At 54.3% G+C, this 13,931-nt stretch overlaps 1 protein-coding gene across 1 annotated transcript; it reads right to left on the bottom strand.

Annotated features, from left to right (window-relative positions):
- Positions 1–1,781: 1,781 nt before the first annotated feature.
- CCR7 (C-C motif chemokine receptor 7) lies at positions 1,782–13,531 on the bottom strand. Its single transcript, XM_058560918.1, has 3 exons — positions 13,470–13,531; positions 6,831–6,880; positions 1,782–3,862 (listed from the first exon to the last, which is right to left on the bottom strand). The coding sequence occupies exons 1-3, from the start codon at positions 13,477–13,479 to the stop codon at positions 2,783–2,785; spliced, it is 1,140 nt and encodes a 379-aa protein (XP_058416901.1). The 5' UTR covers positions 13,480–13,531; the 3' UTR covers positions 1,782–2,782.
- Between the last annotated feature and the right edge of the window lie 400 nt (positions 13,532–13,931).

Genomic DNA, 13,931 nt, shown 5'->3' on the forward strand with positions numbered 1-13,931 from the left:
GGGCCTCAGTTTCCCCATCTAGAGAATGACTGGGGTTGGACCAGCTGATCTTTGAAGTCCCTCAGCTCTGTGAGTCCATGATTTGAGATGTAGTGCTCCTGGCCGAAAGGACAGATTTGTGGCCTGAAGTTGCAGCAGGGGAGGATGAGAGGACAAGGGGTTGGTGGTGGACGGAACGGGAAAGGGGCCGTGGGGGCAATGAACCCAGGAAGATGGGCAGTTGTATGAGGCAGATGAAAAAGAGAGCGAGAGAGAGAGAAGCCCTGGGGGGGCCTGCTCAGTGAGTCCATTCCTTCTTCCCAGGGGACCCCTAAAACTCAGGGTAGGCACGCGAGAGCGCTGGGCAAGGGAGCAGGGGCCAGGCCCACAAGGAACCGAGGTCAGAACTTCTGAGATACAGCAGTTTGGGGAATCAACATTGCTGGGGGTTTTGTTGTCTTTGTAAACACTTGGAGACGTCCAGTTATTTTAGAAAAACGTATTTGAAGCCGAGGTGGCGTGTTTGTGCGGTTGGCCTGGCTTCCTGTTCCTGACCGCTCCATTACATTCCTCCCCTTCAGGAACTGAGGATCGTGTTCCCATCCATAACCTCATTAGGGTGTGCACACCAGAGGGCTCCACACCCACATGCACCGGGCACGTCCCCCACAGGGCCACACACGCGCACTGGGATCGCCCTGCTCGCCCCACGCTCGCATACACACGGCTGCAGCTGCACTTTTTAATATTTGATGCCGCTTCTGTGAACGCCAGCCTCATTCTTCTCAGGGCACTGGTTCCTGGCTCGGAGGCTAGCTGACAAATTGTGCCCAATGCATCCCGCGGAGGAGGGTAGTATAATATGCTTATGAGAATGGAGAATGGGCTTCATTACCAGGCAGGCTCCATTTTCAACGAGGCTCTTTTCACTTTGGACAATTGTTGGAATTGCCTTTTGCATGAGTGCCTCAGCCCTCCCTGTCTCTGCCCCCGCCCCAGTCCCCAAGCTATTGCAGCGTAGTACCCTTCAGACACCTTTGCATACATCACAGGTTGGACTAACCTTCTCTCTGCCTTGGAGAAGTTGGGATTCCGGGAAGGCATCAGGGCAACCTGTGACATGGATACTTAGCCTGTGTGGAGGGCAGTGGCTATTCCTCAATTCCTGCCCCTCCGTGATGGGTATCCACACCATGGAAGGCCATTGTGGCAAGAGCGGTCAGCAGGGAGGGTCATGGGTGGTCGTGGATCTCAAGCATCCAGCAAAGACTGCAGCCTATCACATGAGTCCCATCCCAAGCCCCCTTAATCCAGCATGCAGTGGTCTCTGAGGCCAGGGAGAGGCCCTCTTTCTAAACACCAGTTTTGAACCTGAGGAGACTGACAAAGGGTCAGGGGCTCTAGTTCCAGACTGAGCTGGAACAGATGAGCAGACCAGTGTAAATGTTGTGGAGGGTCAGGGAGAGTTCCCAGCCATAGCGGTTACAGGGGCAACTTGGTTCTTTCCAAAGCTCAGCTCAGACCTGTGTCTCTGCGTCACTGCTGACTGCACAGGCTTGGGTCCTATCCCACAAGTTCTGGAAGGGTATTTGCAAGATGGACGCCCTGCACCTCCCCTCCTTCTACCTCCTTCAGCCTCTTGGGCCTGTGTGATTGGCTGGGCTCAGAGCAGAGCTCAGCAGACCTCGTGGCTCTGAGCATCTCTGAGAAATGAAGACTGGGAGAGTGGAGGGGGTGGGGGTGGCTGGGTGGGGCGTGGAGGTTTGCAAAACAAGAACACACTCATTTGCCATTTACCAAAGATCTTTTTCCTTTCTTTTAAAGCTGTTGTTTCCTCAAGGGAAAACTTTTATTTGTGTATGAGTAAAATATGCTCTCTTAATGAATTGAAAGCAGAACAGGATGAGAGGTTTTTGTCCCCGTGACAAAGAACAAAGAAGCAGCTCATTGGCTTTCAGCAGCCAGCACTGTCACCCACCCCCGGGCCCCTAACCTTTCTCCCTGCCCTCTCCTCCCATCCCAGCAGAGCTGAGACCTAAGAAGGGCTGGCCACACGTCATCCCTGCTCCAGAGCCCTGGCTGGGAACATGGCTTTGGCGGGGCTGAGGCAGCTCGCCTGGCCTGCAGGGAACACCACACCCCTTCCTTGTGGAGAGCCTGGGGGGACAGCAGCCTGAGGAGAGTCAGCAGGCGAGGGGCAAATGAGCTTTTAGGGAGGCTTGGAGGCTGCCATTTCTTGCTGGCTCTGAGGACAGTGGAGGAAGAGAGATGGAGGGAGGGATTCAGAGTTAGTTTGACCCATTGGCGTCCTCCTTTCCCTGCCAAGCCAAGAAGTCTCCCCACCATCTCTGGTCTTAGAGACAAAGCCTTGTTTTCTGGAAGACCTTGCCTCGGCCCTTGGATCTCAGGGACAACTTCTTTCTAGGTGGGAAGAAATTTCACTGAGAGGACTTGCCAGGCCCCTTCCACCACCCTAGCTCTCATCAACACCTGTCCCCCACTCCAGGAGGTGTGAACTGTCTCTGGACTTTCACTTTTGGTTTTTGGTTTAGGGGACAACAACCTTGGTTTTGGAGTGTTGCCAGATCTGGGGTAGCTTATCAGCCACGTCTCTTTACAACTTGGACTGAGGTAGCTAGGGTTGGGGTCTGTCTTCTGTGGCATGGATTTTCACCACGAGATAAATCTTAATGGCCGGAACTGCCTTTCCCTCAGCAGCCTTTGGGTCCTGAGTCATTGTAGCTTCCCTGTCCCAACCCAGGGGCCCTGGGAGAGGTCCTTCTAGTCCAGACAGAGGAACCTCCTATGGAGAGAAGGTGGTGGTGGTCTCGGCCTCCACACTCATCGAGGAACGCCGGGTGTGCCGGCAGGAAGACCACTGCCGGAGCCGCTCTTGGCTGAGGCAGCCCAAGTCCTTGAAGAGCTTGAAGAGGTCATTTCGGAACTTGACGCCAATGAAGGCGTACAAGAAAGGGTTGACGCAGCAGCGGACGCAGGCCAGGCTGTAGGTGACATCATAGGCGATGTTGAGCTGCTTGCTGAGCTCACAGCTGCCGCTGTTGGTGATATTGAAGTTGGCCACCGTCTGGGCCAGGACCACCCCATTATACGGCAGCTGGAAGGCTATGAAGACCACAACCACGGCGATGATCACCTTGATGGCCTTGTTGCGTTCGAAGTTGCGTGCCTGGAGCAGGGTGCGGATGATGACAAGGTAGCAGAAGCTCATGGCCATCAGGGGGATCAGAAAGCCCACCACCATCTGGGCCACCTGGATGGTGATCAAGGCCTCCACGTGCTCGGTGATGAGAGAGCACCGCAAGGCTTGCTCGCTGCTGCTCTTCTGGATGCCACTGTACAGCAGCTCCGGGATGGAGAGCACCATGGCCAGCATCCAAATGCCCACGCAGGACAGCTTGCTGATGAAAAGGACACGAGCACGGTGGCGGTGGGCCGAGACGGCCTGGACGATGGCGACATAGCGGTCGATGCTGATGCAAAGCAGCAGGAGCATGCCGCTGAAGAAGCTTATCTTGTAGATGCCAAAGATGAGCTTGCAGACATGGACACCGAAGGCCCAGGACTTGGCCGCGCTGTATGCCCAGAAGGGAAGGGTCAGGAGGAAGAGGATGTCGGCCACGGCCAGGTTGAGCAGGTAGGTATCGGTCATGGTCTTGAGCCTCTTGAAATAGATGTAGGTTAGCACGACCAGCCCATTGCCCAGTAGCCCCAGGAAGCAAATGATGGAGTACATGATTGGGAGGAACCAGGCCTTAAAGTTCCGCACGTCCTTCTTGAAGCACACAGACTCATACAGTGTGTAGTCCACTGTGGTGTTATCTCCGATGTAATCGTCCGTGACTTCATCTTGGCACAGGCACACCTGAGGGGAAGGGAACAGGAGAATGCAATCCAGTTTAGCTAAGTAGGTCTAAATCTTGCTGCCCTGGATTGCCCAGAGCAGTGGTTTCAAAGTGTGGCCCCCCTCAGCAGCAGCATCTGCCTCACCTACAAACCCTCGGACCCCACCTATGACCTACTGAACCAGAGTCTCGGGGGTGGGGCCCAGGAATCTGTTTTTCTAAACTTTCCAGGTGCTTCTTTTGTCTGAAATCAGTGCTTCTCAACATGTATATGAATTCCTTGGGGATCTTGTTAATATGTATGTCCTGCTTTAGTAGGCTGGGGCGGGGCCTGAGATTCTGCATTTCTAGTGAGTAGCAAGGGTCTGATTTTGCCGACTCTGAGAGCCTTGACCTCATATGTGCTGACGGTGGACTGGAAATAGTTTGGGCTTTGGGGTCAAATGAGCCCTGAGCTGGTTAAACACGCTTCATCTCTCTGAGGCTCAGTTTTCTCATCTGTGAGCGGGAGATGATTACTATCTCCTTCACCTGGTTGTTCCGAGGTACCTAACCCAGGCTCTGGCACAATTTCATCTCCATGGAGGTTTTATTTTGCCTGATGGAAAGCCCAGGAAAGTGGGCACATGTGTCTTTCTTCTTGAGCCTCCTTTAGAACCTGGTAGAAAGAGCTTTCCAGGGGGCCTACAAAGTACCTCGGCTTTTGAGGGAAAATCCACTTTGGGGTTAAGGTTGAGGAGGCCCTGGAGTGTGAAGAGAGGAAGGCACAGTGCTGTTAAGGGGCCCTGAAGCCTGGTTTGGGGCAAGCTGCTGTGATCGTGGGTGGTGAGCGTCTTGAAGACTTTTATGGATCCCCGGGGCCCGCGGCACAGCGCCCGGTGTGCAGCAGGCGCTCAGGCAACGTGTGCCCCAGTGCTCTGATCTCCGCAGCTACTGCAGGAATGGATGACGGGGGCCACAGGGCCGAGGCATCCCCAGCTGTGGCTGAGGCCTCCGGGAGCCCCTGGAAGGAAGCGCAGCTCTGTCTCCCATTCTCCCTCTGTGCTCCCACTCTCTCCCCCCACCTCTCTGCCTCTCTTCCTGCAGATCCCAATCAGCAGGGCTCAGCTGCTCAGGGCTTTTTTTAGCCTGTCTGCAGGTCAGGGTGAAGGTTCAGCAGCCTGCTGTGATTTTATCAATGAAGGCGGACACATGCGCCTCGGGTCTCTGTGCACAGCGACAGTGACCACTGAGCCGTGCAGGGCTGGGAGCTGGGCTGGAAGACCGCCCCAGGAAGCTCGTGGTCCCACCTCTGGGCAGCTCAACATGATGGATTTTCATACAACTGGGGAGCTGGAGAGACTTTAGAGACGGGGAAAGGGAGGCTCTCGAAGAAGCGATGTGTCTGGATGTGGCTCGCTCATGGTTACACAGCCAGAAGTGGAACCTAGTCTCCTGACTTCCCTGCATTCCTGTCTCTGTCTTTTTCATTTCCAAATTCTGGATTCATCACTGTCCTGCTTGGGGACAGGATGAGGATGACATAATGTCCAGGAGCCTTTTCTTTGGGCATTGATTGCTATCTCGAGAAGAAAAGTCAGTGGCAACCCTTTTCCCTCCTCCAGGCATGATTGCAGCCTGGGGGTCCTGGGAGAGGCTGGCTGCCCTCTGCCACCCACGATAAGGCCCAAGACCTTAGATCTGGAGTGCCTGGACATAAGGGGGTTCAGGGCCTTCCAGGAGGGCAGCACGCCCAGCCTCTATGATGTGTGCTCGCTACCACCCCATCCTGCCTTCTCTTTCTCCCCTACTATCCCCCACCCCCCAATCCTCCCCCAGCCCCGGCCACGGGCCACTAGGCTTGATGCCTCTGCAGCCCACAGCCCCACCACATCCTGCCCCATCCCCCCAAGTAAAGAGAAGACTGAGCCACAGCTGTCCCTTCCAGCCTCCACTGCTAGTAATACAGCTCCTTTGGAGTCCTGGAAACGGGGGAAAGAGGGGAGGGAGTGGTGATGGGGAAGGGGACCTGGCTGTGGGCTGCAGCCCAAGCTCTGGGGGGCCTCTGGGATGGGGTTTTGGGAACAGTGCCCAGCTTGAGGCCTGCCTCTGGCCAGAGCTCCTGGAAAGCTGCCCCTCTGGCCTCCAGACCTGGGGAAGAGCCAAATTCTGAAGCACTGCCGCTCCAGCTCTGGCCTCAGCTGCTCCCATCCCCCTCCAGGAGCTCCCACCCCCAGCAAATGGGGGAAAGTAGACTCCGTGAGTTACAGTTTCTTCTAACTCTGGCACTTGGTAGGGCAGATTTCCTGTCTCCATTTCTGGGATTGAGAAGCAGAACCTTGTAAACTGGGGTCTTTGCTCCTGCAGAGTTCGGGCCCCGGTAAAGTATGTGCACCATCCACCCTCCTCCCAGTGTCCCGGGCCCCATCCTTTCTTCCCTCCCCCAAGTGGGGCTCAGATGGGTCTCTTTATTTCACAAAAGGGAACTGGGGCTTCGAGGGGAGCCCTTGGCTGGAGGTTGGAGAAGGGAGACAGCTTTGGGGTGATAGGATAGTAAACAGGCCACCAGACCAAGGGTTCTTTTCTCAGCTCTCATGTGAAGTTTTACACATGTGGGTGTGCACGCATATGTGCAAAACCCAGCAACCTCACAACCTTTGCTTTTTGCAGCTCCTCTTTCTCCAAGAACTCAGATGGAGTTCATGTTTCTGTCTCCTGGATGGAGATATCGGAAGTGGGGTGGGGAAGGTGGTGATAACTTACTTTCCTCTGTTTTAATTTAAATTGAGTAAAGGAAGTTCAGAGGGCATCTGTGGCTTTCCAGGGTCACTCAGCAGATGGAGAGAGGCGGCCATCAGCTTAAGGAATGGCAAATGGGTTTGTGTCTGGGTCTATTTCCTTCCAGCAAACACCCAGCTCCTCCAACAGAACCCTGGGCTTGGGAAGGGGTGGGCTTGGGGAGGGGGGTAGGGAGGAGGAAACAGAGCTTCCCTTGGCAGGAGACCTCACCTGGACAATGACAAGGAGAGCCACCACCAGCATGTTTTTCATTGGCTTGCCTGCAGGAGACAAGGTAAGAAATTTATCGCTTGACAGGGACAGCTCTCGGTTATTAAAGAAAGCCGAGGATACTGGAGACGCTCTTGGGAACTTGCATCACAAGCTCCAGGCACCACGTTTGCTGAAACAGAACATCAGAACCAGATTGTGCCTTGGAGCACCTGGCCGGCCGCCCACCCTCACTGCCCTCACCCCCTCTTCTTCCTCCACTCCGAGGTCCCGGAAAGGAGTGGGATCAGAATGCAGGGCAGCCCCTCTCCGCTTCTTGGCTCTTCAGGGCTCCTCTGGGCTTGGAAAGTCCACCCTGGCCCAGACCACTCCTCAAGGCTGAGCTTCAATTGACCTTGACTCCCGTGTCTGAGTAGCCCCCTCCCACGTCAGGTTATGCGGGCAGCAAGGCCCTGAGGCGGTGGTGATAGGGGCTGTGTGTCCTGCACTGCTCTGGTGCCAATAGCCATTGGGGAGCATTTTTCTGCACCCAGGTGGGTGCAGACACATATGAAGCCCTGAGTGTCTCCTGAGGGGGGCCAGCTGAGGAAATAGGGGGATTTCACAGGGCTGGGTGGAGGACTGAGGTTGTTTACTGGCCTCTCAAGGATGGGAGAGTGCTTCGGGGTTCCACCGGCTCCCCAACACCCCCTCATTCAACCGACATTCATTCATCACTGACTGGTGGTTCGCCTGGCCCACTCCCTCAGCCTGCCTTTGAGGCTGGGACCTCTTCCCTCTCACCTGTGCAGGCTCAGAATGGAGGCGGTGCCTAGGAGTTGTGTGCTAACGAAAGAAAGAAAGAATGAATGAATGAATGAATGAATGCCCTGCTTGCCCTTCTTCCAAGGGAGGGAGCACCAAGGCGGCCTGAGGGGACATTGCCCTGTGGAGGGCACGGAGGGATGGAGACCATTCTCTGAGGTAACCACTGGTTTTTTGCTGGACTGAATTGCGTGTTTTCTCTTCTTGAACTTGTTTCCAGTCCAGGGCCTGGGAGATGGGTGAGAGGGGAACATGGCCAGCTGTGGGAAGGGACCTCGCCTGGCATGCCTGGCAGGGTCAGAGCCTGGGTCCATTCTGGAAGTCAGGTGGCCCTTTTGGGGTCTAAACAGAAGGTTGAGACCTCAGGTTAGCACAGGCCTGATGTGCTGCGGACGGAGGACGGGCACTTGGCTGCTCAGTTCTGCTTTGTGGCCGAGCTGAGGGCTGGACCTGGAACTTATTTCCTCTGAGGGCTGAGCAGGGAGGACAGTTCAGAGGGTTATTTATGTAGAAGTCTTATCTCCCCTAACAGTCTGGGAGCACTGGGGGGTAGGAGCTGTGCCCGCTTTACCTCTGTAGCCTGACCCTCAGTTCCAGCCAGGGCCTGACCCACAGGAGTGGCAGTAACTGCGATCCCACAAATGAATGTCAAGGCCGGACTTGCCGGCCCATCGCACCTCCAGTCTCAGTAGGGACGAGAAAATGCTTGGGACTCTGCTTCAAGCGCCTTCTGGAGGCTGAGGGCCTCTGAGCTTCCCAAGAGGAAGCAGCTCATTCCCAGTCATTCTGTGCGCTTGGCCACAGCACCACCTGCTGGAAATCTCCCTGCATGACACTCAAGTCACAGTTAATGTGCTCCAGGGGGAATGCCTAAGGCGGGGGATTCTGGGCTTGGGGGTTCCTGCGGGAAGGAGGAAGGGCATCATGCCACATAAATAAATAGGAAGTTACACTGCATGCTGCTGCCAGACACATCTTCCTAAAGCACAGCTCCGATGCCAACGCCCACTGCCCCCTCCTCCTAAATCCTTAGGAGTGCTCTACCCAGCCCTAAGGAGGAAGCCCCTGATGCTTAGCACGGCAGTCAAGCCCTCCACTGTCCACTGGGTGTTGCCTTCCTAGCTGCATTTTCTACTTCTGGGGACAGGCACCCACTGTCCCGTCGTCCCCAGGTTGCTCCTGAGTATTTGCAGTCCTGAGGGGGAACGGATCCTTGGGCAACATCGTAGCTCCCCTCTCTCATTCCGCCTTCCTTGCTGAGTTAGTCCGTGAGCCTCTGAGCTCGAGTCCACATCTCCACCCCTAACCAAAGTCTCTTTAGGGTCCAACGCACCACCCATCCTCCACTGACTCATCTTGATGTAAGCGCTCGAGGTTTCTTTAAACACGTACAAGCCTTTCGGTTACTCTAGAGAAAGCCCGCTCTGACTGTGAGTGAGAACTGAGAAACCTCAAAGTTTTGATAAGCTACAGGTGAAGCACGAGGAGCAAGAGCTGTGTTTCTGTTTTACTCCACCAGCCCCTGCTCCTGTGCCCTGTCCCAGTCCTTTGCCACTGGCTTGGGGGGGTGGGGGGGTGGCTGGTGTGTGTACGTGTGTGCGTGCACGTGTGTAGGTGATTTCTCATTCCAGGTGTGTTGGAGACGGTGGACGAGGATCTTGTAGGACCAGCAGAGGCCGTTTTCAAGAAAGGTAACCAAACGGGAATTTAGGGGAACTCTGGTGTGTGGCGGAGGGGGCCCGGTCAGCAGCCATGAGTCAGATCGTTTCTGTCTGTTACAAAGTCATAAAGCAACTGGCCTGGGCTGCAGCTTGGTGGGACCAGTGCCGTTGGGAATCTCAGGGGTTGAGGAGTGGTTGACTTAAGCGTTGGGTATTTTCTGAGTACTTGAGTTTCTAGTAATGATCATAATGAAAAGAAAATTCCCTAGAACTCCAACCTGAGCCCCCAGCAAGAGAAACTTCCTTCTGGTCTGGGAGGAGGGGATTGCTGGCTGCTCCCCTAAATCCCGAACTTCTACGCCCACATTCCCAGGCCCTCCAGGTCACCCAGGGAATCATGGCTGCACAGCTGGGCCTAAAAGCCACCCCAAACTTTTTCCTGTCTGGAATTCCTCATTGCCACCACAACTTTTCTCTTTTTGGGGACAGGGGAGAAGGGGAGAGAAGAAGCAAGAAAGCAATAAAGGATCTGGAGAGAAGGCGAGAGGCCTGGGGGCCCTCTTTTAGACAACTGGCAGGGACTGACGCGAGCTGGTGAATCTTACACTCACTATGGATCAACCGCTTTATCCAATGATATAATCCATATTTATTGAGCTCTCACTATGCGCAAAACTGTTTCATCCTCACAAAAGCCTTATGAGGCAGTCCTGCTGTTATCCCCATTCAGCAATGAGGAAACTGAAGCCTTTCAAAATTAGTAACTTTCCTAGAGTCACACCACTGGCTAGCAGTTGAGCTGGGCTTTGAACCTGTTTGACTCCAGAAACCACGCTCCTAACTGCTCTTCTATGTTGCCTCTTGGTCTTTATGATTCTCTCCCTTATAACATCCTGCGAGCTACCTCTTGTGATTTTCATTCTGTATTCCAGAAAATAGAGGCCCAGAGAGGTTAAGCCGCTTGCCTGGGGTCACACAGCTGCTAAGAGATGGATCTGAGATTTGAATGGAAGTCTCACTACCGTGTCATGCTCCATTGTTACTGTGTCATGCTCCATTGTTACCATGTCATGCTCCATTGTTACCGTGTCATGCTACATTGTTACCGTGTCATGCTACATGAGCCTGCTGCCTATAGGGACCTCGGTGGAGCATGAAGGGAATCCTCACTCTCTCACATCCCATTGGTCACTTAGTTCTGTTGCTTCTATCCCCTAACATCTCAGAGCTGGCTCCACCTCTGCCCTGACGGAAGGCTTTGCTGCCTCCTTGCTGCCACAAAGCTCCTTCTGAAACACAAATCTTGTCCTTTAACTCACCTAATAGAAAAAGAAAAGTCTTCACTGGCTCTCCATTGCTTTTGGGATAAAGCCCAAACTCCTTAGCAATGCCACACAAAATCTTAAGGATTGGCCCTGCCTGCCCCTCCCACCGCCCTTTCTCCCTTCCTTCTTGGCATGGCCGGGTTCTTTACACCCACCTCCACTTGCCTCTTTCTTGTCTCTATTAGCTTTTGTCAGAGGTGGCCCTCTGGGAGCCTGCAGGCTGAGCCCCCAGCATCTTCTGCTTGGCTGCATGGAGTTTTCAAAAAATTGCATTTGGATGAGGTGAGGCTTGTACCTTCCAGTTCACTCCGTCCCCCTCCACTTACTACATCATATGGCCCTTGCCTCCCTTACATTGTTGGCCACTGACGGCAATTGAGTTTGCTATCCCTGCTACTTCTGGGCCCCTTGCTCCTCCTTCTCTGGTTTAATAACTCCTACACACCCTTCAAAACCCAACTTAAATGGTCCCCTGACTCATGTTCACTATTCCTTTCTTTGAGCTTCACAAGCACCTTGCCCTTGCCCCATCAGCACTATATCTCACTCTGTCACAGTGGCTTATTGAAATATGTATCGTGCTTGAGTTCCTCAATCAATGATAGTTGAGTGAAAGAAAGTACCAAGCAAAGAGGAGAGATTTTGCCAAAAGCTCCCCCAGGCTGCAGCGTTCTCTTCCTCCCCAGCCAAGCTCTCCAAAGGCCTGGAGAGATGGCCCTGAATTGCTTCAGCATCCCCCTCTGCTGCCATATCTGGCCAAGCTGTGTGAGTTAAGTCTGTCACAGGGTCACTTTTCTTTTCTCTGCTTTGGAAAATTCTAGCTGAGGTCTTAGGCCCCATCTCTCAAAGTGGGGAGGGCACCCCAGGGCTGCACATTCAAACCGTGAAAAGGACCAGCTCAGCCCTGGTTCGATGTTTTCATTTTGTGTAACAGAAACCCTGCCCCCTCACTCACCTCTTGCTCCCTGCTGGGCAGATGAAGAGAGAAAAAACAGATTCTTCGTGGCCCACCCGCCCTACCAACGGCCCAGAGCCCGTTCTGAGCAAAGCTTCTCAGTGGCTTCCTCTCCTACCAGTATTTCAGGCTCGGCCGTTGGGGCTCTCTCGAGTTGAGTGAAGCAGCAAGAACATCCCTTTCTCCTGGACCAGAGCTTTCCCTCCCTCCCCCCATCAAAGCCCGTGAGGCTAGCACCCCCAAACTAGGTCTGGGGGGAGGACCCTCAGTAGCGTGCTGGAGCTGGCTCTCACAGGCTCGTTGAGCCAGTGGTGTACATCTCTTTCTGACTCTGTGTTCAGTCATTTTGTGACTTGAAATCGGCTGCAGGCTTGAAATCAGCTATGGTGGGAGAGTTTACACTATGGAAATTGGCAAGCACTACGAATCAGGGCCCTTCCCCACCCTGGGGTGCCAGTTTTCCAACATTTACCAGCACACCACCAGGACCCTGCTTGGTTTCCTTCCCAGAGGTCAATCAGAGAGGCAAGAGTGGGGTCTGCCTTCTGGGACTGTGGTCAGTGGGTGTGGATGTCTGGGGAGTGGGATTAGAGAATAGGCTGCTGGGAGGAGAGGAAGCTGGAAGAGATTTTAAAAAAACTGAAATCAACTCAGAGTTCTTGATGCCATTCATTCATTCTACAAACATTTTCTGCTCACACCCCCAATACACCTGGGACCGAGATGCTAGAATCAGACTCTGCCTACAGGAGTTCACAGCCGGTGGGTGGTGGGTGGGGTGGCCACTTTAACCCTTTCACAGCTGTTTGCTGGGTCCACCCAGGGTTCCGGGTGGGCGGGAAAGGCAGAGATGAAGGCAAGAGGCTGTGGTGTGGTGGGGAGGGGTGTGAGGACAGCACAGGGTGCACCAGGGAACCTTCACTTTTTAAAGCCAACCCTTTGCGGCTTTGAGGCTGCCGTGGTGCTTCGCTTGCTGGTGAGAACGACCCATCCAGGAACCTGGCCTTCGTAGCCTCAGCCAGCTCTGACTCCACAGCTGAGATTTACAAATGGGGTGTCTGGGGCTGGAAGAAACCCTCAGAAGCCCCTCAGGGTTTCCCTTGTACTCCCTCTAGTTAAGATTGAGGTTAGAGCAGAGGATGGGCTTTTTAAAGAGAAGAGTCATCTGCCCGGCTAGAAAAAGTGAATGAATGAGGCAGGGGGCTGTGCTGAAGGCCGGGGCTGTGACTTCTCCAGGCCAAGTGCCCCTTGCTGTCCCATTTCATGTTGCTCATCCAGCCTTTAACCTGCAAGAGGCAACAGCGAAGCCGGTGGGATGTGCGGCAGAGAGAAAACAACCACAGCTTGTATTTGCATGGCGTAGTACCATTCGCACAATGCAGTCACCTTCAATTTCCTCCTCCTCATAACCCCAAGAGAACAGAGGTTCTAATCGGTATTTAGGAGGGGAGAAAGGTGGGAATCAGAGAGGCAGTGGAGGGTCTGGAGCCCTCTAAGGAGAATTTCCCTCTGATGAAACAGGTCCCAGAGAGCCTCACCCGTCACCCATTACCCCAAGCCGAGACGAGAACAGCTGCCGTCCAGATCACCACCAAAGCCAGCCCCGCCGCCTTCCTCGGTCCCTGCTGTTCTAGAAAGACACGACCTCGACCCCCTTGTCTTTCTTGGTACCAGTGGTTACCCGCTTCCCCAGGTCTGAAAGGTGCACCCTTCGTGCCTGGGAGAACAGGGTGGCATTCTCTGGGAGCAGCCACCTATTCCACACCAGAACCTGATTTCTCCAGAGGCTCCCCCATGCCTTCCGATCCCCTCCTACATCCCCGCTCCACAAAGTCAGTCTGGGTGTCAAAGTGACCCCAGTACTGTTCTTTCTCATACAGGGAGGCTCACTCACCCAGGTCCATGACACGCTCTGGACGGCTGAAACCACACAGGAAGGCTGTGCCGGGCCTCGCGCTCCCCCTGTCTGGGGAGGAAGTGGTATGAGCCCCTTTTAAGTTGTAAGAGGAGCCACCCTCTTCCCTGCCCCTCCCACCTCTGCTCCTCCCTCCAATCGGCCTCACCCAGGGCCGCTCCAGTGCCTTCTGGGACCAAGAGGTAAGGTAACAGAAAGTGACAACCTACTCACTGGTCATAGGATAATGAATCATCTGATCATTTACGTTCGAAAAGCCCCCTGTGCAGCCCAGCAGAGACAAGACGGGGTGCCCAGCCCAAGGCAGGCAAATAGGCCATTTATTGATTCAACAAATGTTTATGACCTGAATACCACATGCTGGGGAGTCAGAGAGGATGAGGGATGTATCCCCATCCTACTGCTGCCCTGCTAGGTGTCATAGGGGACTACTTTGCCCTC

The sequence above is a fragment of the Diceros bicornis genome, chromosome 18 (genome assembly GCF_020826845.1).
Source record: "Diceros bicornis minor isolate mBicDic1 chromosome 18, mDicBic1.mat.cur, whole genome shotgun sequence".
NCBI classification, from domain to species: Eukaryota; Metazoa; Chordata; class Mammalia; order Perissodactyla; family Rhinocerotidae; genus Diceros; species Diceros bicornis.